The 27,761-nt window shown below is 34.2% G+C and overlaps 2 protein-coding genes and 1 long non-coding RNA gene across 5 annotated transcripts in view; 1 reads left to right on the forward strand and 2 right to left on the reverse strand.

Moving 5' to 3' along the window:
* The window catches only part of LOC135838325 (uncharacterized), a 345,767-nt gene that overhangs the window by 300,751 nt on the left and 17,255 nt on the right, over positions 1 to 27,761 (forward strand). The gene's annotated exons all lie outside the window — the stretch shown is intronic.
* LOC135838080 (fibroblast growth factor receptor homolog 1-like) lies at positions 7 to 14,862 on the reverse strand. 2 transcript variants are annotated; one of them, XM_065353636.1, is made up of 8 exons: positions 14,678 to 14,862; positions 8,604 to 12,181; positions 2,532 to 2,766; positions 1,919 to 2,199; positions 1,627 to 1,820; positions 1,397 to 1,537; positions 1,202 to 1,304; positions 7 to 339 (listed from the first exon to the last, which is right to left on the reverse strand). In XM_065353636.1, exons 2-8 carry the CDS (start codon positions 12,108 to 12,110, stop codon positions 268 to 270), a joined length of 4,533 nt encoding a protein of 1,510 aa, XP_065209708.1. In that variant the 5' UTR covers positions 12,111 to 12,181; positions 14,678 to 14,862; the 3' UTR covers positions 7 to 267. The 2 variants fall into 2 exon arrangements, with proteins under 2 accessions (XP_065209708.1, XP_065209716.1); XM_065353644.1 differs by lacking the exons at positions 8,604 to 12,181; positions 14,678 to 14,862 and having other exon boundaries at positions 2,532 to 8,550.
* Positions 16,416 to 24,532, reverse strand: LOC135838090 (plexin-A2-like). Its single transcript, XM_065353659.1, has 7 exons — positions 20,954 to 24,532; positions 18,090 to 18,324; positions 17,530 to 17,816; positions 17,186 to 17,379; positions 16,980 to 17,120; positions 16,778 to 16,880; positions 16,416 to 16,670 (listed from the first exon to the last, which is right to left on the reverse strand). Exons 1-7 carry the CDS (start codon positions 24,497 to 24,499, stop codon positions 16,557 to 16,559), a joined length of 4,620 nt encoding a protein of 1,539 aa, XP_065209731.1. The 5' UTR covers positions 24,500 to 24,532; the 3' UTR covers positions 16,416 to 16,556.

A 27,761-nucleotide genomic window follows, 5' to 3' on the forward strand; every position in this document is an offset into this window, starting at 1 on the left:
GGGAGATGTAAAGAAAATATTTTATTATATATCCATAATGTACCAATGAAGAATACCCATAGATCCACTTACATCTATACTCATATTTGACTACATTGACTAAGTATAATAAAAATGAATAAACGATTACTTAGGTAGGTAAATGTGCAATAGAATAATATAGGTATTCAATGAAGGAAGCATACCAAGTAGGTATAGGTTTTAATCGCCCAGAGTAATACACAAAGCTATGATAAAATCATAAAATAACAGTCCTTCATTGTATCATCAAGTAATGCTCTCCAATAGACTATCAGTTTCATTTTCCATCTGACTGGGAGGATCAGAATGTTCAACAATCTACGAGTAAATGAAATATTTTGACATTTATCATGAAACACTGTAAAATTGATCGCTTGCTGGTAAATGAATAAGTGTTCACTTCAGGGCTTAAAACCATTTGGATTTTATTGGTTGTTGTGGTAGGTGGTTTTTAAAAGACTCAAAAATAATGGTTTTTGGTTATGGTTTCTGAATTGGTTTTCCAATCACAAACCATAAGGGTTCCAATTGGTTTTAAGGTTTAGGTTTCAAAGTTTTTCTGGTTCTGGTTTTGAAATGGTTTCAATTTTTTTAATAAGGTGTGGATGTGATTTGGTTCCGTAATAATAGTTTTTTTTTGCAGTAGTGGTGGTTTTTCACATCAAAAACCATTCCAAATTTTCAAATGGTTTTGGTGGTTGTGGTGGTTCTGATATCAAAAACAATTTTGATTTTCAAATAAATTTATAGAAAAACTAATTCAGGACTACTAAAAGTATGATTTGAGACAAAAAACTAGAAAATTTCCATCACAGGTCTGGAAAAATTGAAAAAAAAATTGCAAAAACCAAAAAGAACCATTTCATGAATTGGTTGTTATTGGTTATGGTTACATTTGAAAATTGAAATGGTTCTTGTGGTTGTGGTTTTCTCCAAAGAACACAACTTTTTGGTGGTTGTGGTTGTTTCAATTCAAATTTTTTTCCCAAATGGTTGTTTTTAAGTAAATGAATTGGTTTTCATTTTTTTCAAATATATTGGTTTTATGTTGTTGTTGTTTTTGAAATTCACAAAAAGAAGTTGAAATGGTTGTGGTAGTGGTTAAAACCAATTAAAAACAATGGTTATGGTGGTTTTATTTGGTTTTGGTTTTGGTGGTTTTAAGCCCTGGTTCGCTTACTGCGTCATAATCTGCCAGAATGACATTCAATTCTTCAATGATTGTTGTGACGTCTGGTCGTTCTTCGGGTAAATAATTCCAGCATTTCAACATTAGGGAGTATCTATTGGAGAAATCATTACAAAATTTAATTAAAGATTAATTATCAACCCGGTTATGAAATAAGAACACAGTTGGGTTAAAATTAGGGTTTACATTGTTGTCGAACAGTTTTTGGGTTTCATCATACGATAGCCTGCTTCAATATCTTTCAGTAATTTTTCTAAATCATTGTATGACGAATACGGAACAGCGCCAAAAGTCATAATTTCCCACAACAGCACACCATATGACCATCTGTAAAGTCATGTGTTCATAAGAGATGAATTAGATAAGTACAGTTAGGTACCTACTGAAAACTATTGTACATAGGTTTTGAAACTTACGTATCAGATTGAGTTGTGAAACGTCTGTGTGTTAAAGCTTCTGGTGCCATCCACTTAACTGGGAATCTTCCATTTGTTTTTTGTTTGTAGTAGTCAGTATGTCCAGTTTCTCTGGCTAATCCAAAATCGGCGATTTTCACGATATAATCATCAAATAACAAGATATTTCGAGCTGCTAGGTCTCCGTGGATACACTAAGGAATTGATTATTTATTTATGCAAAGGTAGTGGGTACTGAATAGCTGATTTTTGAACATTATTGTGGTATTGACAGCATTATGAAAAGACTTACTTTTATAGAAGCCAAATACTCCATGCCGCTTGCTATTTGTAGGGCAAATGTGACTAGAACTTTTTCAGACAAGTCATCAATTGCCGACGGTTTGGAAGGAAGGTGGTGATTTCTAAGAAAATCGAGTAAATTTCCATGTGGAGAGTATTCTGTGATAATGTACAATGGCCCATCAAGTGTACAACATCCGAGTAAACCAAGTACATTGTCATGTCTGCCAATAAGTTTCATCAGTTCCATTTCCATCACCAAGTTGACCAAATCTGTGTCTTTGTAGTTACCTGCAACATTTGGAGTGTAAATCTGATTCTGATTTATGACGACTATGCAATTTTTTAAAATGAGAAAGCAGGAATCGCATCTGTCATTTTGTTATGTAGGTAACTGAATAATTAGTATCACTTCAAGCAACTTTTGGCGACTTTTCCAAACTTTTTAATCACTCAAACAACTTTTTTTCTCTAAAATTTTACGGACCTCAAGAAATTGGTTTTATTGTGTAATTTGTTTGGTAAACTATTTTTTTTATGCTTTCAGTCACTAAATTAGCACTTCCCCCCTTCAAAAAATGTAAAAAATGCGACGCCTGTTGAAACGAACTGTGTAAGTATACTTTTCAACATCTTTACTGCTACTGTTGTGTCATCATGTTGTTGTGAGAGGCCCGAAACATTTCCTTTGACAACTCTTCCGAATTCCCCTTCTCCTAGAAAGTTCCCAAGAACAACGTTTCCTCTTGGAACTTCCCACTTTTCATCTAGTGGTATCTCATAATCAATCTTTGGTGTTGTTTGATTGGCATCTGATATATAGTAGGATTCATATGTGATGTTGACATTTGGTAATTTCTGTAATAAGTACAAGACAGTCATGTGTTGATCTAACAAGGAAGGTGCCCCAGGTGACATGCACCGATTTGAATGATTCTTCCACTATTGGATAGAGGACATCGAACATAGTCTACCACAAAATTTTCAGCTGCTGAAGTTGATATTTCGATTTTTCAGAGCAATTTTTCGATTTTCACATTGCAATTTTGAAAAATTGGCCAAATATCGCACCTCGGGAGTAATAAGGTCACATCTCAAAAAAAATTGATTTTGATGTTTTTGCATTTTTGGGGTTTGTATGACTCCCCTCAACCAAAAATTACACTTTGAGTTGGGTACATCATCTAGATCTTGTAAAAAACGCAAATAGCCTAACTCAAAATCTCAACAACATTGCAAGTTGTTTGGAGTTATAAGGGCACATCTCAAAAAACTCCACCTTTTTTGAGCAAATTTCGTACATACAAAGTGTTAACAAATAGTTTTGATTGTGTTGAATGTTTGTCAGTTAGAAATAGTCACAAGGAGGGCATTTTTTATTGGTTTGTACCAAATGGAAAAATTTTTTTAAATTGATCACTTTTCAGAAAAATGAATTTGCACATATCATGAAATTTTAGTTTTTTGAGAAAAACTCAAAAACTAAGCACTTTAGAAAAAAACTAACGACATTATGTCGATTGGAAATTTAATTCTCTACAACTTTGTTATCATGAATTTTTTTTTGGACGCTTCCTTTCGCCTCCACATCAACTTTAATGAAAGGTTATAACTCAAAATGTTTTCCAAACATTGAAATATTTCCTCTTTAAGATTTTATTTTTCAAAGTGTTCTTATGCTAAATGAAGGTAGGATACCAGATCTTTAAAATGAGGTGCTATTCATTCCTCACAATTAATTATAAGTTGATAAAAATAATGAATCAAGTTTTAAAAAAAAAGAAAATCACTCTCCTGTAAAATTTCACTTTTTTGAGATGTGACCTTATAACTCCCGAGGTGCGATATAGTCGGCGCAGGTCGCATACCGAAACCTTCAATATTCTTTGGGCGTTTCAATACATATGATGAAACTAGCCCACGGTGAAATTTTCAGCTGCTGAAGTTGATATTTGAGCCTTCCAGTGCGATTTTTTGATTTTCACATGGCAATTCTGAAAAATTTACCAAAAATGGTCGGCGGAGGTCGCATACCTAAACCTTCAATATTATGTGGGTATTTCAGTACATATGATGAGACCAGCCCACGGTGAAATTTTCAGCTGCTGAAATTGGTATTTGACCCTTCCAGGGCGATTTTTCTATTTTCACAATTGCTATGTGAAAATCGAAAAATTGCTCTGAAAAATCGAAATATCAACTTCAGCAGCTGAAAATTTGGTGGTAGGCTATGTTCGATGTCCTCTATCCAATGGTGCAAGAATCATTAAAATCGGTGCATGTCACCTGGGGCACCTCCCTTGTAAGTATCGTCAATACCAAAAAGTATGGATAAGTACTAAAAATATCAATACTTATCAATCAATATATATATTATATATATATATTTGCTTGCGACCAGACATGTCAACTATGCTTGGCATATATGCTGAAAAGTGAACAAAATTTTAAAATTGGCATAATTTCTGTTCTAAATCACTTATCAAAATTTTATTTGCAGATTCAATTTAATATTAGAAAAATCTATGGGTTGGATAAAGTAATCAGATTTTTAGGCTAAATTTTGAAGAAAAAGTTTGAAAATGGAGTTGAAGTAATTTGAATTTTAAGGAAGTTAAGACACCACAAGAAAGCTTGAACAGCATAAAAAATTTTGATGTTTTTAATTTTTCCATGGGCCAATAAAATACTGAAAAATTTTAGGTCAAATTTGTTGTCGTGTACACTCAGGTTCGAAGTATTTATATACATCTCCACCAGCGCATCACATTCTACTCACTACAAATCGACTGTAGACCCTGCGTTCGTCCTCGCGCCTTGATTTCTAATCCATGCGCACTCTGGTGGAAGTTTCTAAAAACTCATAGTTGACTTGTATAGTAAAATTAACCCATGACTTGTCAACTATAGTTGAGAAGTTGGTCAGTCCACTTGTATAGTAAAATTAACCCATTGATTAGTTGACAAGTCTGGATACTAATACCTATATATATTATATCTATACTATACAGCTGCAAGAAAAATAAATACCCAAAAAATACCCGAAAAATACTCGAAAAATCGGAAAAAAATTCCCAGCCCGATCTATGGCACCTAGAGAGCTGATTTTTTTTTTAATCGACAGCTTAACGTCTCTAGAATATAGGAAAAATACGCGGGGGCAAAAATTTTGAAATTAAAGGGCCCAAATTTTGAGTTTAAATGGGCTGTTTTTGCCGTTTTTTCGATTATTCTCAAATATATCAAGAACGAAAAAGGCTAGAAGGGTGGTTAATATCTCATTTTAAAGAGCATTAAATCCTGAACATTTCCCTCGATTACATTACCCCTCTGGGGTTTTTAGTTTTTGAGCTATTTTGAATTCAAATTTCGAATTTCAGTTACACAATTTTGAATTAAATTATCTCGAAAACTAAAAACGCTAGATGGGTACTGTCAACGAGGGAAATGTCCGAAAATTCATGCTCATTATAATGGCGAAGACAGATTAGCAAAAAGTTTATTATATCGTGCGATTTTGATCGATTTTTATGGCATTTTATAACAAAAAACCGTTAGGACGATGCGTGTACATTCACACCCACACAAGCATACGCACAACCACCAACGTAATTCCAGACAGGATCACGCGACATGCGCGCGCATACAAACCTCTCACTCCTCCTCCAACAACGGAATTCTTCAGTCCAATGCGAGGATTATGATTTGTGCATATCGATGCAGCGTGAAATTCTCAACAGAAACTAGAGCCCTGCGCCGACGACGAAATGATCGGCGGCGGCTATGGTGAGCGCAGCGTTGTGGCTGGCGGCGTAGCCGATTCCAGCCGACGTTTCCGGCGGCGGCAAAAATTTTACTCGGCTGCGGCTCAGCCGGCTACAAAGATTGAAATTTTGAGGTAATTTTCCGTAAATCATAAAATTACCTCAAAATACAAATTTTTTGCGAAAATTATTCAGCTTCTCAGATAAGCATTTAGCATTCTTTTCCAAGCTGAGAAGAGAAATCATTCTAGGTAGTGCGTGGCAAAATTGAAAAATTTAGCCACTTGAAAAAATCCAAAATATGAGGAAAATTTCCCTGAAATTTGCCGTTTGAATGATTTAAATCGGCTCAGCCGAGCAAGGCGGCTTCAAAAATTTTTAAAGCGGCGGCGGCGGCTCAAAAAATGTGTGAAAAATTGGTGGCGGCGGCGGCGCGGCGCGGCGGCGCAGGGCTCTAACAGAAACAGATACATATTATTGCTAAATAATGTTATAATGTTAATCCGTCTATCCATAGATAATTCTATTCTACATGTATGAAATAGATCATCAACTCAGATACTCTGGAGAAGGGACCAAGTTTTTACCTACTTTTTACGCAAACATAAACAAAATCTGAATGGATCGGACCCATAGTTTGTCATTCTGTCGCAGCAATGACGAGCGCTAGTGTATGATTCATGTGTACTTTTTATTTATTTTTCGATTTCATTCAAATTTTTATTTTTATTTTTATTACTCAAGTTGAAAAAAAACATCGATTCGATAATGAGTATGTGATTTATTTAAATCAATGTTAAGTTTTTGTTTTATACATAACAGAACAGTGTACAGGTAATGTGCATCCGAATCTGCCGATCCCGAATTCCCGATTGTCCATTGTCATTTCAGGTTCGGCAGTTCGGTACACAGCACTCACAGCAGTACACTACCATTAATTAATAAATAAATTTAAAATCACACCAAAATTTAAATTGAAAAAGATCAATCGACATTGTGTTATTACAACCACATTTGTTATCATCCTGTTGAAAATTGTAGAAATTAGAAAATTTTAGAAATACATGTTTGAACCCTGTTTTGATGGCCACAGGTGTTTACTGTAATGAATAAAAATATTGCAAGCAGCGCTCAGAAAATTCAGCGACAGAATGACAAACTACATGTCTGATCTAAAATAGTAAGTCTATGCCAAACTTGGTCTCGTTTTTTTTACCATTGAGTTGAACCCCCATGCGTCTATCTTCGGTGCTTTGCTTTCGCGTCTATCATCTTTCATTTTAACCAAAGTTTTAATCGAAGCATAAACTTGGGAGCAAACCTCTTCTGAGAGTGAGCGAAGGGGGGTTTGGGGGCGCAGCCCCCAAGAGCGAGTTCCGAGGGCGAAGCCCGAGGAACGAGTATGGGGGTTGGGCCGCGAAGCGGCCAGGGGGCGTAGCCCCCTAGTATAATATATCGCCGAATGTTACTGATAGAAATTATTTCAGAAACTATGATAGCTAGAAAGCTCAAACTTGGGGTGTGGAAAGGTGTGGATAACAGGATATCAGGAAAAATCTAAAAACTTTAAAAAGTTAATTAGGAAAGCTTCTAGAGCGAGTTGAAAGTTGAGAACTTATGCAGCCGAATCCAGTGAAGCAAAGTTATGGAACGTTTAGGGATGTTTAACACGTCATCGCGTCATCATGCACTGAAACAGGTTTGGGTGGCGATTCTTTTGTGGCGTTTTTCGCGATATACCTGACAGTGGTATCTTACAACAATAAAGAAACTCGCCTCTTCCTCTTCACCCTACATTTCATTTTAAAACACTCCACAACAGACACATGCGTCAATAGTATGAATACATAAGGGAATAAACACAGCCTTATTATACAGAATTTCTACAAAAACCAGATCACATGGGCCTACATACATCATTTGGAAGGGTAAGAGGGAGGGAGGGGGTAAGTTAGGAAAGACATGAAGGATAGATGGAGATAAATTATGTGGAAATAGATTTTCAGTCAACACGCAAAAAAAAAATCATCAAAGGGTATCCCTGTTGTGATAAGTGAATAATTCTGTGATGGGATATCGTGGGAAGTTGTGAAATAGGAAAAAACATATGAAATTTAAAGATTTTCAAAATGTGAAAAAATAAAGGAAATTTTGGAATTTTACCCAAAAAATTGAAAAAGTGAAGCCCAGATTTTGAAAATATTCATAAGTTCAAGAAAAGGTATGTGAAACAAATTAATAAATCGCAGGGTATCTTTGGAGGACCAAAAAAAAATTAAGAGTTCAACAAATTTCGCCCATCATCGACCCCGCCCATGCCCCCTAGGAGTGAAAATCGTATTTTTCTTACAAAACAATTTTTAAACTTCATGTGGTGTATAGAAGTACGGAAAGTGAATCTGTTAGGTTTTTTTTTAATTTCATGAACTGTATGCTAGCCAAAAAGCTCAGAAGGTAATAATTTCAAACTGCTATTACTTTAAACCTAAAAGTAGTGCTATGTAAATTTTTTGGGAAAATTATTACTCATAAATCAAAGTGCGTAGATTTTTTTTCAAATTTTTTGAAGTGATGGACGTGGGCCCGCGTTAAAAATCCAAAAAACTTACTTCTTGAGGGTTCTTTCATTCATGTTGAGTTTCTTCTAACAATGATTGTATGAAAACAAGAGCAAGAGGCTTGAGCAACCTGAAGATCAGGCGAGTGGCCCGAGCGAAGCGAGGGCGCGAGCTGTTGAGCCAAAGGATAGGGAAAAGACCGAGCGAAGCGAAGGTCATGCGAGCAGCCCGAGCAAAGCGAGGGCGCGAACCGGGGGTTGGAGCCGCGAAGCGGCTCAGGGGGCGTAGCCCCCCAGTATGTACATAATATCAGTAAACTATTGATAAAGTACGTGTCAACATTACTAACTAAAAACAATGAAAAGATACTTACAAGCATTTGTGATAAATTTTCATCCAGTTCCAATTTTTTTTCAATTACTACTCTTTTAACCAATTGTGACACCGCTATCCTTTCCATTCCCATTACATTTATCTGTTTTTGCATTTTTCTTACCCTTGCAGCGGATTTTCTCCAATACATAATTGATGTTGTAATTATGAGTACAACGAGTATCACTAACCCTACTATGAACAAGTAGATGTTTTCTAACAACCATTTGACTATGATTGATGTAGTTTGTTGTTTAACGATTTTTCCTTGTAAAAGATCACGAACTGAATCTGGGTAAAGTAGAAACTTGGGGTATTTTTTTGTAATGTGAAAATCGGTCACGTTTTTTCCATTTGGAGAGTTTATTTTAAAACCATAATCCATGCGTTTGGGTTTCTTTTCATCTAGAAAATTACTGTTGAGATCAATGCTTGGTATTGGACAGATCAGGGAAATGTTGGATATTTCACATTTGCTGTAGTATATCTTTGCTTTCCCTTCACCTTGGATGTAGAATAAGATTTCTTGCTTTTTTGTGATGTTCTTTTGAATAGATACATCAAATTTTATTGTTGTATTCGGTCCGCCTGTTGGAACACCTCTAGGTATTGTTTGAATGTTTTCATCTGCTTCTAAATTTTCATCATATTCATAAACTTGTTCAGATGTTCGAGTATGCCCATCAAAGTATATATTGACATGAGTTTTGAAGGACAATTTAGATGGACCTGTCAAGCACTTCAGTTGCTTAGATTGGTGTTCAAATACTACACATTCCAAGTCACCTATGTAAACTTCAGTTACATTACCAGTATTCAAATTTTCACCATTAATTATTATCTCAGTGCCACCAATTGTTGATCCAATTTTTGGGGAGATATCATTGATTTTAAGATCAAAAAATTCGAAGGTTGTATTTGATGTCAAAAGTAAACCTTCTGCAATAAGCCTAATTGGTCCACTACAATTGTGAAATGTTGAATTACAAGCATCCACTACACAGATTAATGGTTCTTTTATAATGTCAGTTGGTTGTGAATGCACAGTGCAGGTGGTGTCTCCTACTGTAATATTCCAAGACAAAGGAAATGCATTACCCAAGTTGCTAATATGGATTGATATTCTAGTTCCACCTTCCCATGGTGCTAGTTGTGGTGTAAAGAAAGAGATTGTTGGATCTTGACATTGTTCCATTTTAGCATCTTGCCGCCGCTGTTCATTGGCAATGCCATCTTCATCATTAATGCTATCGTGTTCATCGTGTTCACATTGCTCAGCTCCTGAATTCCATTTGCAATATTCCTTACTTACACAAGTTTTACACTGATTTCCTATGTATGGGCATTTAAATAAGATTACACGTATATTTTGAGGGTCATCAAGAGGGTTTGATCCATTCCACACAATTGACAATTGGACAGTTTCATTTGGTTTTTTATCAGCATATGTAAGTATCACACTATTACATTCAATTTCTCCTTCTGAAATGCCTATATTGGGTGCAGTAGACCTTGAAGCGACTGCGAGCGAAGTTGCATATTGTATGGTCTTGTTTCCTTCAAGGTGAAATTCACATGTAAATGTTTCATTTGGCAAATCTGTTGGGATTCTATACCTAAATGTAATGCTTATTTCCTTTTCTAAATCGGCACTCGCGAGAAAAACTGAACCATCATTGTTAGTGAGGAAGAACTGGGGACAGAAATACTCATCTCTTATAAATTTATCATAGAATAGGGTATTTTTAATTTTAGATTGGATCTGATCCAAAGTAGCCCCTATTACTATGTCCTTACTGCTCCAGACTGTTTCATCCGTACACCTGTGATCATTCACATGCCATTTACATGGATAATTTGAGGTTACACACGCCGAACACGTCTCATATTCGCTACATATTATTGCGAGATTATCAAAAGGGTGTGATTCTATGAAACTGACTGTCTCATTCCATTCTGCTGTTTGTAAAAGTTTGTTCTTTGACATTGAAGATGTGTTCATGTGTTTATAGATATCATACGACATCCATCCGATGCTGTTTTGTTCATCAGTATCAGTACATTCTGATTTCAAACAACATATATTTTTAGCAAAACACCATCCGCAATGAGGATCTTGTGTGCGCAAACATTCGTATGATGTATTGTATTTGTAACAATCGCTTGTGTTGACAGTGTCAACATAATCTGAAGCCATTATATACAAGAAGTTATTTTTGAAATCAAACAGCAAATCAGAATTTATAGGAAATCCCTCTTTAAATGGGATATCTGAGTAGTAATTTGCCGTGTCAGCATTGAGTGATTGAAATCCTTCAATCGATACTTTCATCAGATGTCCTGTATCTGTACCAAGGAACAAAACAATGTGGTTGTTAACAGATGTGACTGCCATAGCTGTTGCATATGGCATACCCTCGTGGAAAAATATGAGATCTTCGTTTAGTATTTGGTTCTTTTGAGAAGTGAAATGTATGTTATTCATATCATATTTACATACTACATAACCCGCATATCCTCCTAATACATACATAGCGGAAAGTGTGAACATAAATGTTTCCTTCACTTCAAGTGAATCTGTTTGTGATGCTGAGTTTGATTTGTTCCCATACTCATAGATATAAGCCTGCCTGATTTGAAGTTCAGCTGAATATTCTATGCTAGAATTGCAAGTTATAAAAACACCGTTATATGAATCTTTTTCCTGTTCATCATCTATCTTGCTTAGGTACCCTGCTCCCCAGAGCAGTCCAACAGTTGTATCATTTATTGTAGATGAAATATTGACATGTGTGGTGAGAAAGTAGCTGTTGTTTTGAAAATTGAAACCCTTAATAAATGTGGAACCACGAACGGGTATAGAATTCTTTGTCGAATTGAAGGCAGAATTTTCTCTTAGTACTGACAGAAAATGTGTTTGTCCTAGATTTCTGATCTGTACTTGCGCAATATTGTTTTCAACAAAGCCGACATATAGTGTGGACAATGGTATCGATGAGTTGTGTAGTGAACAAGGCGCCGTAAAGGCTACAGCCGGGTTCTTATGGTTACTTTGTACAACTTGTTCAAACTTGGTTGCCAAAATTTTTGATATATTACTCATGTCATGAGCATGGCATATACCCGAGTAAAAAGTACCGCACGATATCAATTGCTGGTTCTGATAGTCCAATACTAATATTTGGTTATAATCGCTGATATTTCCATACAATTCGCTCAAACAACTGTAAGTTGTACAATTTGAAAAATCAGCTAGTTCCTTGATGGTATATTCAACTTGCAACTGCATGTCCGATGATATTTGATGTAGAATTCCTGGTCCAGCTACATATATCCATCTTCCATACTTGTCTACTGCCAAATGGTCAAATGAACCCTCTTGGGGAAACACTGTCACGATATCTTCCTCGGATTGTGCATCTGAGTGGTTTGTGCTTATGTACAATATTAATGTAAAAGTAAAAATGGGAAAGAATTGACGAATACGCATTATGATCATAATGTACATATTTCCTCAATGTTTCATTTACTTCTCTATTGTTTTCTGCTCAAGTTATATAGATTTTGTTTCGATAATATCTGAAAACAGAGAAAATATTCATGTAAATGGCATTAGAACCAATTTTGACGTAGATGCGATTTTTCTGTCGGAAGTTTATCGGATCGCTAATTCGGGAGACACTGGTCTGTGTCACGTGGACTTTTGAAAATAGCCAAATTTCTGCTGAGCTCTTAATCAGGCGCGGACTGGGTCGGTTGAAGGCCCCTGGCAGAGGCACCGAATGGGGCCCTAAAACGTTAACCCCACCCCCCCCAATAAAAATATTCCTCCTGGTGTTTTTTTCTCAATTGTTTTTTAACATTTTTTATTCACTTTTGAGAAAATTAATCAATTTGACGAGAAAAAAACTGGATTTTTTTTAGGTGGCGGGGTTCTGATTGAAGATTTGCCGACTGAAATGAGAAAAGAATGCCAATTTTTTCGAATAATATGAAGAGTTTTTATGATGAAATGAATAAATGATGTAATGACAATTCTGCCAATTGATGTAGAACTCACATCAAGTTTGGTTCATTTATGTACTCGATTTTTCCCCTCAAAAAAGTAATTTTGTAACTGAAAAATCTCGAAAAAGTAACCAAAAAGTAATTCAAAAATAACCAAAAAAGTGACAAAAAAATTTTAATACAGAATAAAAATCACAAAAAAAGAATAAGTATAATAGATACGTATTACGAATTGAAATGTATTTCATTTTGAAAAGTTATTCAACTATTTCGAAACATTCTAATGAAAAATCGAGACTTTTTTGACTATTTTTTGGCAGAAAAGTACATACCTTCATAAGGACTTGGAAAAATAAAACGAGACTGACAATTTTAACAAAAATGATGGTTTTCTGACAGTTTCTGGAAAAAAAGCGGGACATTTGGACAATTTTTTTTTTAAGTTGGTAAAAATTTTAAATTTTCTGAAAAAACGACCATTTTTTGAAATTTTGTTACTTTAAAAAGTGAGGATTTTTTTAACCGATCCTAACTTATCATTGTATCTTCTCGCTCGTAATCGAATTCCTCGATGATTCGTCCACTTTGCAAATTAATTTTCTTTACAATTTTTGGCAAACAGCAGGATTTTAACAATTTTAGCAAAAAGAAAAACTTTGTGAGAATGATTTGTAAAAAGAGATTTTTTGGCAATTTCTGGCAAATACCGGCTTCTACATAATTTTGAAGAAAAAAATTTCAAATCAAAATTTTGATAGATATCTAATATTTTTAGTAAAACTTAGCAATTTTAGACAATAAGAAAACAATAGTGCATCTTATTTTCAAAATTCTTATTCGAATCGTGAGCTTTTTCATATTGCAACTTATGGCAATTTTGTGTGAAAAATCGAGACTTTTTAGCAGTAATAAAAAGATTTTTGAACAATTTTTGAAAAAAAATTGAATTTTTAGAATTTTTTGCATAAAACCGAGAATTTTGTCAACTTTAAGCAAAAAGCAAGACTGATTACTTTTAGGGAAAAGCACGATTTTTCGGTGATCATTGCCCAAAAAAAAATATTCTTTTCCCAAAATGGGAGAAATGTATTGGTCATTGACATTTTTTTAGGCAAAAAACGGGGTGTTTTGGTGATTTTTAGGAAGGAGAATGGAAACTTCTTGAATTTTTTTTTGTCCTTTGGACAAAAAGTGAGATTTTTAGCTATTTTTGACGGAAATGATAACTTTGATTATTTTGCATTATAGACAGTTGAAAAACAAAACAAAAGTGTACAAGTAGGTCGATCTCGATACTTTTGCAAATTATTAACTTACTGATATCATTAGCCTTTTTTTTCTCTTCAAGATGTGTGCAAAAATTAAATTTTTGACATTTTTTAAAAGTAAGTAGGTAACTCTAGTACCTAACCAAAACTTTAGAAATTATAACCAAAGTACGAGCCCTCGGCGAGGGCAAAACCATATTTCGAAAAGTAAAGTCTTATCAGATGAAAAGTGAGTTTTCTGGCTTAATGCTTTTTGAAAAATTTGAATGTAATGAACTAATTCAATTTGAAGAAAATAACACAGGAGCCCAAACGGAACGAAGGCAAAAGCTTTCAAAAATTCGTATTTTGAGAGATGAAAAATAATTATTTTATGATGAGTCTGCCTATTTTTTGGCTGCACAATTTTAAAATTTGAATATTAGGTAATTAAAAATTTTAATTAGTAAATAAAAGAAAAGGAAATAGGTCCGAGCGAAATGAAGGGAAAAGTTTGCGAAAATAAAACTCATTTTTCTAGGTAAATTTCTTGAAATTTTATTCCGTATATTTCACGCGGCCACTTTTGAGCTTTTGCAGTTTTAAATGCCCGCATTCCAGCAAAAAAAAAATCAATTTTCGAAACCTTTAGGTGGCCACATTTCGGCACTTGACATTACACCGTACTTCGTATTTTTCTCGTTGCAGTGTTACGTTTTTTGTCGTCAAATGCAAATCAACGATTTTTCTGTCCGTTTGATTATGTAAACTCCAAATACGCAGGGAAATAATATACGTATGGTTGTCGTAAGTTACTTACTTTTGGTCATTCTTTTTGTGATGAACATAACATGGTTAGTCCGAGGATCAATGTTAAAATGCGAGTTCTTGGCCCTTTTGACGACCTCTGAAGCAGCGTACACAGTAAATCGAAATTTGTTACAAAAGTACTTAATTTAAAAATTGTTCATTTGAATGGTATGAGACACATCACTACATTGTTGAGAACATAATGAAAAACATACAAATAATACGAGCTAAAATCAGCATTTTAATCTATCCAAGTCTATCGTGCGATGCGCATATACGTGGCTGTGATTTGTTGGTATTTGTGATTTCCGCTGCGGAAACTGTTTTTTCGGATGTATTTTGAACATTGTACGTACAAAAAGCGAGATAATAGTCGGAATCCGCTTCCAGTATCTATTTGCGCAAAAGTTCTGATTAATTTGAATGTCGATAAGCTTTGAAACGTTATCAAATTGTTTTCAATTTTAGCACATTCTTAAAAATGTTTGAAAATCGTGATCGCTGATCGAGATGACTTTTCAATTCATGCATCGTCGCATTCACTTTTTCTGAAACCCGCCTGGTTTTTAAAATTGCAAACAGAAGTGTTCAGATTTATTTATGGATTTTTTTGGTTTAGAGAAGAATATAGAAATTCACCCGAGCAAAACGAGGGCAAAAGCTTTTAAAAATTCGTATTTCGAGAGGTAAAAAAACGATTATTTAAAAAAAAATTTGTTTACTTTTTTAGCTCAAAATTTTAGAATTTGAATAACTGTTTTTTTATAAATTTAAAATTTGAAAATGAAGCGCAAACAGGCCCAGAGTGGAGTCAGAGCAAAAACTAGTTTCTAGAAGTAGCAAAACAACGTTTTATGAGGTGAATAGTGTTTTTTTTTTTTTTTTTTGGTTAGAACATTTCTTGAAATTTGAACACCTATATAATAGACTTTTATAAAAGTTCGATCTCAATTTGAAAAAAAAAAAACCACAGAGACCCAAGTGAAGTGAGGGCAGAAAATTTCTAAAATTTGTATTTTCAGACGTAAAAAACCATGTTTTTTGTGGTGACTGATGAGTTTATTTTTTGACCACACAATTTTAGAATTTGAAATGTAGGTACTAAAATTGAAAATTTAGATGTTTAAATAAAAGAGAAGAAAACTGGCCCGAGCGAAGCGAGGGCGAAAGCTTGCAACAATTTTTGTTAGAGAAAGTGAAAAATCATCTTTTTTTTTGGTTTAAACGTGGCCCCGGAGGCTCCTTGGTGTCTCGGGGCCCTTGGCGATCGCTCAGTAACATTATAGGCCAGTCCGCCGCTGGGCCTGAAAATCCCTGAAATCGCGTCCAAACTGCAGGAAATTTGACTTGTGACTAGAAAATACGATTCCTAAATTGTACGAGTAGCCACCTAATCGCATTATCCCACTATTTTTGGGCAACTTTTCTAAAATGTGCAAAAAATACTCTACGCACATTATGATTTTTTGAAAATGAGAATCACTGTTTTTACAAATATGTACTGTTGCCTGTAGGTGTCTCTTTTTTTAAGCGAGTGACCAAGAATCTATGGTTTTGATATCTTCAAGGTCCCTTACGGGACCCACAGTCTACCTATAGTTGCCCAATCACATCTTTCCGTTCACCTTTTTCGGGCAACTTTCCGAAGTTTTTAATCAATTTCAGATATATATTGATTACATAGGTACATACGAGTATACTTACTTATTCTAATAAAGCACGAATGAAGCACAGATCCACTTACAGATATCTATATTTTTGACTATATTATAATGACTATAATAAAAATTATTTAATGATTAGGTAGGTAAATGTGCAGTAGAATAATATTCAATGAAGGAAGCATACCTACTAGGTATAGGTTTTAATCACCCACAGTGACCTCGTAGCTACTGTAAAACCTCAAAATTACAGTCCTCCCTCGTATGATCAATTGTAGTGTTCTCCGATAGACTATCAGTTTCACTTTCCATCTGACTGGGAAAATCAGGATGTTCAATAATCTGCGCGTAAATTGAATTTATTTTGACTTTTTTTTTTCAAACACATAGGTAAGCTTAAGTGTGGTAAAATCCATCACTTGATGATGGATGAATAAGCGTTCACTTACTGCATTGTAATCTGCCAGTATGACATTCAATTCTTCAATGATTGTTGTGAAGTCCGGTCGTTCTTCAGGCTGATAATTCCAGCATTTGCTCATTAGGGAGTATCTGTTGAAGAAATCATTACAAAATGTTATTAGCTTAATAGCTTGATTTATCGAGCAGGTTATGAAATAAGAACAAAGTTGGGTTAAAATTAGGGTTTACATTGTTGTCGAACAGTTTTTGGGTTTCATCATACGATAGCCTGCTTCAATATCTTTCAGTAATTTTTCTAAATCATTGTATGACGAATACGGAACAGCGCCAAAAGTCATAATTTCCCACAACAATACACCAAATGACCATCTGTGAAGTTCTGTGAATTAGATATAGTTACTGAAAACTATAGTAAATATAAGTTTTGAACTTACACATCAGATTGAGTTGTATAACGTCTGTGTGTTAAAGCTTCTGGTGCCATCCACTTGACCGGAAATCTTCCATTGCTTTTTTGTTTGTAGTATTCGGCATGTCCAGTATCTCTGGCTAATCCGAAATCGGCGATTTTCAAGATATAATCATCAAATACCAAGATATTTCGTGCTGCTAGGTCTCGATGGATACACTAAAGAATTGATTATATTATGTATGTAGTTTTTCATATGAAGATACATAGTTGCTAGGTACTGAATTACTCTGGGTTTTGATCATTATTCTATGTGGTACAAATAGAACTTCTTGACTGGTGCAATGTCAACTTTATGAAAAAACTTACGTTTATGGAAGCTAAATACTCCATGCCTGTTGCTATTTGTAGAGCAAATGTGACTAAAACTTTCTCAGACAAGTCGTCAATTGAAATTTCCTTAGGTTTGGAAGGGAGGTAATGATTTCTAAGAAAATCGAGTAAATTTCCATGTGGAGAGTATTCGGTGATAATGTACAATGGCCCATCAATTGTACAACATCCAAGTAGACTAAGTACATTGTCATGTCTGCCAATAAGTTTCATTAGTTCCATTTCCATCACCAAGTTGATCAAATCTGCGTCTTTGTAGTTACCTGCAAAATTGAGTGTGTAATAATTATTTACATATTATCAATATGACATTAGCAATTTTTCTAAACTTTTAGTCACTCTTACTCTTATCTTGTCAATTCCACCATTCCCCCTCCCAAAAAATCATAAGCCTCAAAAATTCTGATGTAGTTTTTCGTGATTTGTTTCATTTTCCCCCATATTTTCAGCCACTGTTTCACTCTCTCTAACACATAAAAAAAATATGATGCCTGTTGAAATGAACTTTGTAAATTATTAGATATTTATGTACCTACTTTTCAACATCTTTACTGCTACTGTTGTGTTGACATCTTGTTGTAAAAGGCCTGAAACATTTCCTTTGACAACACTTCCGAATTCGCCTTCACCTAGAAATTGGCCCAGAACGACGTTTCCTCTGGGAATTTCCCATTTCTCATCCAGCGGTAATTCATAATCAATCTTTGGCGTTGTTTGATTTGCATCTGGTGTATAGTAAGATTCGTATGTGATGTTGACATTTGGTAATTTCTGGAATAAGAACGAGATAAATGAACTCAAGTCTTGTTGGAAGTGAATCTACAAATACATACTTACATATTCTCTAAATTTGAAACAGTCAAATTTCACTGTTTATAGCAGTCACGATATTTTGCCTTTTTAAAAGCAGTATTTTTTTTGCTGCAAAACAGTAAAAAATCTACTGAATTGGTCAGTAAAAAATTCAGTAGATTTTCTACTGTTTTGTAAGGGTAAGGGCGCCCAATATGGACCACATTTTTGTTTTTGAATACTGTGACCGCTGTAATTGAGCTGAAAATTTCGTTGATAGCTTAAAATGTACCTACATCTGTCTACTACCATATGTGAGGGCGCATACGGAAAGGGACCTAACGACCAAAAGTAAAATTTCACAAGAGGAGGGTTTAAAGTTTTGCATTATTTCCCTTGTTTTAAGGTATGATTACATATGGCTATTCCAACTTCGAAGGTCCTATACATTATCACACATTCACACACACCCTCCAACGACCTGTACTGGCCAAATTAGGCACTACAAAGTTGATAAAGTGAGCAATTCTGTTGATATTATCAAGAACTTTAGGGTATTAGTTTTGATAAAAATCGTTTGCTGCTGATTGTGGCAGTGTTTTTTGGTTCAACTTGTGTTTTTTATATAGTTTCACATTAAAGTTGGTTATATATTGTTAAAAAATACATTTCGTAAATCGATACCGGTGGCTAGGTGTATATGTACCTTGCCGAAAGTCTTCGATTCGAGTTCCGCTATCGGAAAATTTTTTTAATGATTTTTTCCACTTGTGTCTTATTAAAGTCACGAGTTTTTGTAAAATGTTCATTTTTTTACTCGTTTTTACGTCTTTTTTCAAATTTTTTGCGTCATTTTTCAACTTTTATGATTGATAAATGTATGCATGCTTCGCTTAAAAGTAAAAAAAAATCGATGAAATAATAAAAATTGGGGCCTATGGAAGGTTCTACTCGATTTTTAAAGAGTCCCTACAAAAATTTGGCGAAGAAATAAAAAATTGATTTTTTGGTCATAAGGTCCCTTTCCGTATGCGCCCTCACATATACCAAATGCGTAAAAGTTTTCAGAAATTTTAAGTGGGTCAAAAATATTGTTTTCTGAAAAGTGTCAAAAATCGAAAATTAAATTTTGGGTTCTTAATATGGACCACATTGAAAATTTATTTTAAAAAATGCTACAATGTTGTAAAAATACGTTCAATTGCTGAAATTCCATTAGAATATGTTTAATTAAGTCAATAATAGTAAATTCCAAGTGGCTCAAAATAATTTTTTTCCTGAAAAGAGTCAAAATTTGAAAAGTAAATTTTGGGTCCCTAATATGGACTACTTTAACTTGTACAGTCCGACCTCGCTAAGTGGAAGCCCAAGGGAAACAGATTTTTTTCCACTTATATAGGTTTTCCACTAAAGTAGGTTTCAGTTATACAGGTTGAACAAATTGGAATTCCAGTAATAGAGGTTTTATTTGTTTTGAGTAGCAGAACCTCTGTAACTGAAATGTTACTTTCGTTTTACCTCTATTAGTGAAATTCCTTTCCTTCTTACCTCTTCAACTGAAGCATTTATCATAACAGCACCTTTGGAGATAAGAAGGAAAGAATTTCACTAATAGAGGTAAAACGAAAGTAACATTCAGTTACAGAGGTTCTGCTACTCCAATCAAAATTCCACTGAGGTAAGAAGGAAAATAATTCCACTTATAGAGGTAAAACGAAAGTAACATTCCAGTTTCAGAGGTTCGGCTACTCAAAACAAAATTCCACTTATATAGGTTCCATTTCCATTTATGAAGGTTTCTTTAACATAGGTTTAGATAGGGAAGTGCTAGGGAAACGAATTTTGTTCCACTTATAGAGGTTTTCCACTTACATAAGTGCCACTTAGCGAGGTCGGACTGTAATTGTCAAATCCATAGCAAATCTACAGGTAGTCCATATTAGGCTACCCTATAACTTTGAACTTTGAAAAATCATAACTATAAGTACCTTGAATAATTACTAGAATGTCTCGATCGATTCAAAAAACTGTAGCACTTTTCTGTATTAAAAATAAATCACATCATAACGTTTCCCCGGAAAATTTTTCAAGAATCCAGATTTTCGTGAAACGTGAAAAAAATTTTGACCATATCAATTTCGTTTTTTCCCTCTCAGTTCGCGAATTTTGACTTTAGGAGTTTGATTTTGGTCTCATTGTGTTTTTCTGTGAAAAATACACTAGATAAAGCTTGTTCCCACTAGGTAGTGCTCATAGCCAATGAAATCGGCTGGTGGTCCATATTAGGCAGTGGTCCATATTGGGCTACCTTACCCTTAGTAAAAAAACTACTGCTTTTAAAAAGGCAAAATGTCGTGACTGCTAAGCAGTGAAATTTGACTGTTTCAAATTTAGAGAGTATGCATATGTGAAAGGCAATTGTCAACTAATGCACCAACACTAGCCTAGACTAAATTTTCAATGATAATTCTGTATAAGAAAAAAATCAATACTGCAATAAAAAGTATAGATACATTTACATATGTACAATGTACGTAATTGTTAATGATGAAATATTGATCAATTATCAACATCACTAGTGCTAAAACCAACGAATACAAGTACTTACAAGCATTTTTGATATATTTTCATCCAGTTCTAATTGTTTTTCTATCACTACTCGTTTAATCATTTGTGACACAGCTATCCTTTCCATTCCCATTATATTGATTTGTTGTTGCATTTTTCTTGATCTTACAGCAGATTTTCTCCAATATATAATTGATACTGTAATTACAAGTATCATAAACCCTACAATAAATAAATATATGTTTTCTAACAACCATTTAGCAATGGTTAACAACCATTTAGCAATGGTTGATGTAGTTTGTTGTTTAACAAATTTTCCTTGCAAAAGATCACGAAGTGAATCTGGGTACAGTAAGAACTTGGGGTATTTTTTCAGATAATTGAGATAATTCATGTTTACTTCATTTGGAGGGTTTGTTTGGAAACCGTAATCCATACGTATGGGTTTCTTTTCATCAAGAAAATATTTACCAAAATCATTTATGTTTGGTATTGGGCAAACCAAGGAAATGTTGGATACTTTACATTTGCTGTAGTACTTGTTTGCTTGCTCTTTATCTTGGATGTAGAATAAGATTTCCTGCTGTTTTGTGATGTTCTTGTGAATAGATATGTCAAACTTTATTGATGTATTCACCCCACCACTTGGAACACCTCTAGGTACTGTATAAATGTTTTCATCTGGCCCTAAATTTTCATTGTATTCGTAAACTTTTTCAGATGTTCGAATATGCCCATCAAACCTAATACTAACATAAGTTTTGAAGGACAATTTAGATGGGCCTGTCAAGCATTTCAGTTGCTTTGAATTACATTCAAATACTACACATTCTAGAGTACCAATGTAAACTTCAATCATACTACCAGCATTTAAATGTTCGCCATTAATTGATAACTCAGTCCCGCCACTTGTCGATCCGCTTGTTGGGGAAATATCATTGATTTTAGGATTGACAAATTGGAAGGTAGTACTTGATGTCAAAAGCAAATCTTCTACAATAAGCTTAATTGGTCCACTGCAATTGTTAAATGTTGATTTACATCTATCCACTACACAGATTAATGGTTCTTTTTCTATATCAGTTGACTGCGTTTGTAGTATAGTGCAAGGTATGTCACCTACTGTTACATTGCCAAATCTATAAAATATACTAGCAAAGTTCTGCACATGTATTGATATTTTAGTTCCACCTTCCCATGGTCCTACTTCTGGTGCAAAAGAAGAGATTGATGGATCTGTGCAGAGTTCCTTCTTGGCTTCAATACCCGAATGGCTAGCAGTGCCAACATCATCATCTTCACATTTTCTAGTTTCTAAATTCCATTTGCAGTATTTCATTTTCACACATGTGTTGCAATGACTGCCTACATAGGCACATTTGTATAATACAATACTAGTGTTGTGAGGGTTTTCTAGAGGGTTTGATCCATTCTGTAAAACAGTGAATTTGACAGTCATGATGGGTTTCTGTTCAGTATATCCAAACACTTTGCTGAATTTGATTTCTCCTTCAATGTAACCATTGAGAGGAGTAGAATGTTCTTTGATAGTTGCGTTTTGTATAGTCTTGTATCCTTTGCTTTCAAATTCACATGTATATTTTTCATTGAATAAACCGGCTGGTATTCTATACTTTGCTTTGACAGTTTCCCATTTTTCTTTATCGACACCAATGTAAATGTTTGGTTCATTATCATCAAAGGTGAAGAATTGTGGGCAGTAAAACTCATTTCTTGGAAATTTATTGTAGAACATATTTTTGGGGCTTTGAGAATGTACCTGATCAAAATTATCGCCTATTACTATGTCATTCTTGTTCCAGATTGTTTCATCTGTGCACTTATGTTGATTCACATGCCATTTGCATGGATAAAATGAAGTTACACACATTGTACACGTTTTATATATACTACATATCATTGTATTATTCATGAATGAATGAGACTTTATCAATGTGTTTGTTGTATTCCAATGTATTGATCCTGCAGATTTGTTATGTGAATCTGAGGATGAATTGGTGTGATTATAGATATCATATGACATCCATACGGATTTTTTTTGTTCATCAGTGCACTCTGCTTTCAAGCAACATCTATTATTGGTAAAACACCATCCGCAGTAAGGATCTCTTACATCCAAACATGTGTATGATGTGTTATATTGGTCACAATTATGTAATTTGACTTTGGCAAGTTTCTTTTTTGTTGTCACATACAAAAAATTTTCTCCAGAAGCGAACAACATATCAGAATTTACGTGGGATCCTTCATCAATTATGGTATCCGAATAGTAATTTACAGCATTCACATCGGGTGAATTAAATCCTTTTACGGATACCTTGTGTAGATGACCTTTATTTGTGCCAAAAAACAGGACTGTGTGGTTTTCAACAGCGGTGACTGCCATTGCTGTCACATTCGTGTTGCCTTCATGTAAGAATACTACATCTCCACTCATGATAGTTCTCTTTGGATCTGATAATTGTAGTTCATTCATATTATACTTGCACACCACAAAACCATCCGGATATTTAGTTGCTGTAGTCGAGCTGATGAGTGACATTTCAAAGAGCAGGAATACTATTTTCTCCTCTACCTTGTATGAATCTGTTCCTAATTCAGAGTCTGATCTGTTCGTATGTTCATAGATGTAGGCGTGTTTGAGTTTCTTCTTTACCAAAATTAATTCCTTTTCACTATTATTGCATATTAAAAACTTATCATCAAGCAAATAGTCTCCCTTTTCATATGGATGATTTATCCTGATTAGGTGTCCGAATCCGTAGGTCAGGTGATTTAAAAGTTCTAAACGTCGGTTGACAACGATTCCAGTGGTGAGAAAGTAGCTGATGTTTCCTAAACTGAAGCCACAAATAAATCTCGAATATTCGAAATTTTGTCCTAGTATAAAGTGTAGGTTTACACCATTGTCTTTCAGAGTAAATAAAAAATTTTCACGTGCTAGGTCTTTGATTGCTATTGTTGGTAAAGACCCATCGCCAATTGAGCTGTCGCCAACATGTAACACTGACGATGATGTTGTTGAGTTTTGCAGTAAATTCGGAGCTATGAAGGCTACATGTGACACCTCGTAGTCTCCTCGTACATGAGATGCAGGATAATTAACCAATAATTTTGAAATATTACTCGCATCATTAGCTTGACATCTGTCTGAATAAAAACTACCGCAAGATATCAGTTGTTGGTTCTGATAGTCCAGTAATAGTATGTTGTTACGAGTAGTATATTGTGAATAAACCTGGTTCAATGAATTATTCAAACATTTGTAAGTACAATACGGAGGATTGAATTCTGGTAGGGTAAATTTTACTTGCAATTCCAGATTTGATGATAATTGATAAAGATAGTACGGCGCGCCTATATATACCCATCTTCCATATTTATCTACTGCTATGTGGTCAAATTTAATGGCTTCTTGATCTGAATATGTTGCAGAAATTTCGGTACTTGGTTTTACATTCAAGTAGTCTGTGCTCCTGCATACTGTCAAGGTGTTGGTGAATAGAATGAAGAAAAATTCGCAAATATGCATCGTGAAAGTGATCAGATATTTGCAGTGTTTCATTTATTCAATCATTGTCTCTGTATAGATTTTGTTTTGGAAAAATCTGGAAACATATAGAAGTTACAAAAACAAAATTCAAATCGGCTGTAATGAGTTGATACTCTCAGCGGGTAAAATTTAGAAAACTGGGAAAAGGCAGGGAATTTTTCCCATTTGGAAAAGTCATGGAATTTAAATTATTTCTGCTCATTCATTGGAGTGTATCACAAAAGAAAAGTCGGAAAAATTTATACCGAATTCGGTAGAGATCTTCATTTCTGAGTGGGATTAACTCACCCGGAACAATGTTCACTTCGAAGGTGCCCCTGGAGGAGAGGTGAACGTACTCAAAAAGAGACATTTTTGAAATAAATCGTGGATTATTCGCTCCAGTATCTGCGCAACCTTTTTTTATTTTTTATTTTTTTGGAAAAAACTTGTTAGTCTGATTTTCTTTAGAACAAAGGAAAAATTAGGCCCACACAGTCTATCCGAAAATCAGCCCTCTGGAGCAATTTGAAGGAGAAAAAACTGGTTTTTTTTTGTATTTTTTTTTTACCCCGAAATCATCCAAATTGACCTAATAGGTAGCTAAAATTTTCCCGAGAAACACAATCTGTCGACCTTATCGGCAGTCAAATTTATCGGAAATGAATCATTAATAAATTGTCAGATATTTTTACTACTTTCAACAGATATTCTGGATTTTGCAAAAGATAAACAACGTTATTTATTCGTTGAACAATTTAAAATTCATCGTTTTAGATTAGCTTTCAATAATGATATTTTATCCACTATATCGAAATGAGCTTTATTCAGAAATATCGATCAAAGATCTGTGTCAAAAAATTTACGATTTCGTTTTGATTTCATATGACCTGGATTTTCGACTTTATTTATCAAAAATGTTCTCGAGTAGACCCCCTTCCTCCCAGTTTCACCTATAGGGTCATTTTTGAGCTGGTTTGTGTTTCCCTCCTCCTTAGGGGGGGGGGCGCTCAAAATCATTTATGCTTCAACTCCCATCCTGTAGCTTTTTTTTGTTTTGACCATAAATCTCCAACATTGGTGTGAAGTGAACGTCAAGGAATGATTTTGAACCGATTGGGCTTTGTGGGGGGGGGGTTAGGTCGGAAGTTGGAAGAGGTTGAATGCTGAACTTTTCATGTAATGAATTTTTGCTCAATTCGAGGATTTTTTGATTGAAACGAAACGTTTATGTAAAAATTTTAATTTTATTTGGAATATGAAAGACTTCAGACAGACTTTTTGGTGATGGGGGGGGGAGGAGGTCGAGGGGAAGATAAGGTAGCTCCTTCCATTTTGAAAATGAGTATTTTTGCCATTTTTGCGCATTATTCGCCATCGAATCAACTTTTAATGAATACGCAATACTTGCCATTTTTGTGATCATAAAAGTTTAGAAACTCAAATCATCACATATTTTTAGAGGAGGTGCTGCATATGTAGGTAAACTACCCAAAGGGAACCAAAAAAAATCGTGTTTTCTTCAAAAACTATTCGAAATAGTTTTAGTTGACATGTTTCGTCAAAATCCAAGATTTTTCCTAATTTTAAGAGAAAAAAAACTTACGTACATAAGTAATTTTTTCTCAAATTGAAATGTGACTCGCCTAGACTAGTATATTAGGTACATAATTATTAGTTTTAAGTTGCTTACCTCTTTCAAAACAGCATCACGATATAAATCAGGTAGTCGTTCTGTCAGTAATAAAATTGAAAATGTGAGCTCTTAGTCTCTTTAACTTCTCAGATAATTACTTAACTAGAAGTATATGCACGACAGGGAACGTTAAATTCGCGATTTTTTGGAATAATGAAAAACACGAATGCAATAGTTGGAACGGTTTGTAATTTTTGTGGGGGATTTTTTACATCAAGCGGATAGATGAGTAATTTTTTTTTGCAAATGTTTGAAAATGGTACGTACTCGTATCATAAACGGAAAGATGATTATTGCGTCATTTTCGTATATCCGCAGTAATAATAAAGTTTTTCAATCTCCGCTAGATACCATATTTTTTCCTTGAAAATTGACATTTTATAATAATAATTGAGGAAAAAAGCGAAAAATATCTAACTGACAATGAGAATTTCCATAGCAGAAGAGTTGTAATCATTTTAATGTTGATAAGCGTTGAAATACGAGCTATCAAATTAATGAAAACGATGAATTGATTATTTTTTTAGGTTTTCATATCGATGATTTTGTGAGGTATTTCAACTGGCTCAAAAAAATTTGCGCTGGACACAGCTAGATCGAAAAAAACATACGTAATACCCATCACCGGCCAAAATTTCAGGTGTTGAAGTGCATTTTTCGATTTTTTGGTGAATTTTTAACAATCGAATTTTAATCAATAATGGAAAAAAATAAAAATTTTTACAAACTGGGCTAAAAAGCTGAGAGTTGATATAAACCCAGTTTCAACCAGTTGATTTGATTGAATTTCGAACCGTTTTAAGTACTCGTAGTTCTGCAGCCACAGCAGATTTTTGAAAGTTGAAATTACAAAATTTTACTAAAAAAAAGTTGAAAGCTTAAATTCACTAATTTCAACATGCTGAGTCAACTGAATGTGATTTCAAGCCGTTCAGTGACCCTCAAAGGCATTTATGAACATTAAAAAAGAAAAGAAATGGGGAAGTTCCAACAATACGAGTATTTCTAACTTTTAAAAATGACTTTCTGACGTTTTGTGAAACTTTTGAAAACTTGAAAACAATTATGTAGGTACCTACCAGGTAGTGTTTCTATCGATGACATTTCATTATCCATAAATAGCGAAAAAAACACAATATTCTTGACAACATTGGAGAAATTTTTTTAAAATGAAAATGACTAATTTCTGATATTACTTATGATTAACATCGTAGCAAGCGTTTTAATCTAATAGATTGACTTTTATGAGCATGAAAAATGATAACAAAGTTCTGACATTATATTTTCAAACTTCTGAGAATTGCCTACTTTCTGACGATTTCCTGTTTGTTTGTTTTTTGTTATTTGATTGAACCATTGTTTAAATTCATTATCGATTCTTCGTGCAGGGTATTCTTGATGCTTAATCAACACAAAAACGTTAATTTAAAAACCGTGATAGGAGCGCTATATACCTATATGTACTTAGTTTGAAAGGTGAAACAACTCTCTTAAAAATAGGAGAAATTTTAAAATTTATGAGACGCTTCAGGCGATGAAAACGAGAAGTTATTTTGTTATCCTGATTTTGATGTAGAAAAAGGTGAAACAGGCCATAAT

Source organism: Planococcus citri, chromosome 1, assembly GCF_950023065.1.
Source record: "Planococcus citri chromosome 1, ihPlaCitr1.1, whole genome shotgun sequence".
In the NCBI taxonomy this organism is placed as follows: domain Eukaryota; kingdom Metazoa; phylum Arthropoda; class Insecta; order Hemiptera; family Pseudococcidae; genus Planococcus; species Planococcus citri.

Bases quoted from the DNA above. Each gene is read 5' to 3' on its own strand.
- LOC135838090 (XM_065353659.1), bottom strand. From the start codon at position 24,499: ATGAAACACTGCAAATATCTGATCACTTTCACGATGCATATTTGCGAA. The intron at 17,121-17,185 runs GTAAGTTCAAAA...AGAACTTCACAG, and splicing joins TATACAACTCAATCTGATGT to ATGGTCATTTGGTGTATTGT. The intron at 16,881-16,979 runs GTAAACCCTAAT...TTTCTTCAACAG, and splicing joins AAAAACTGTTCGACAACAAT to ATACTCCCTAATGAGCAAAT.
- LOC135838080 (XM_065353636.1), bottom strand. From the start codon at position 12,110: ATGTACATTATGATCATAATGCGTATTCGTCAATTCTTTCCCATTTTT. The intron at 2,200-2,531 runs GTATACTTACAC...CAAATGTTGCAG, and splicing joins AGCAGTAAAGATGTTGAAAA to GTAACTACAAAGACACAGAT. The intron at 340-1,201 runs GTAAGCGAACCA...ATTTACTCGTAG, and splicing joins TTCTGGCAGATTATGACGCA to ATTGTTGAACATTCTGATCC.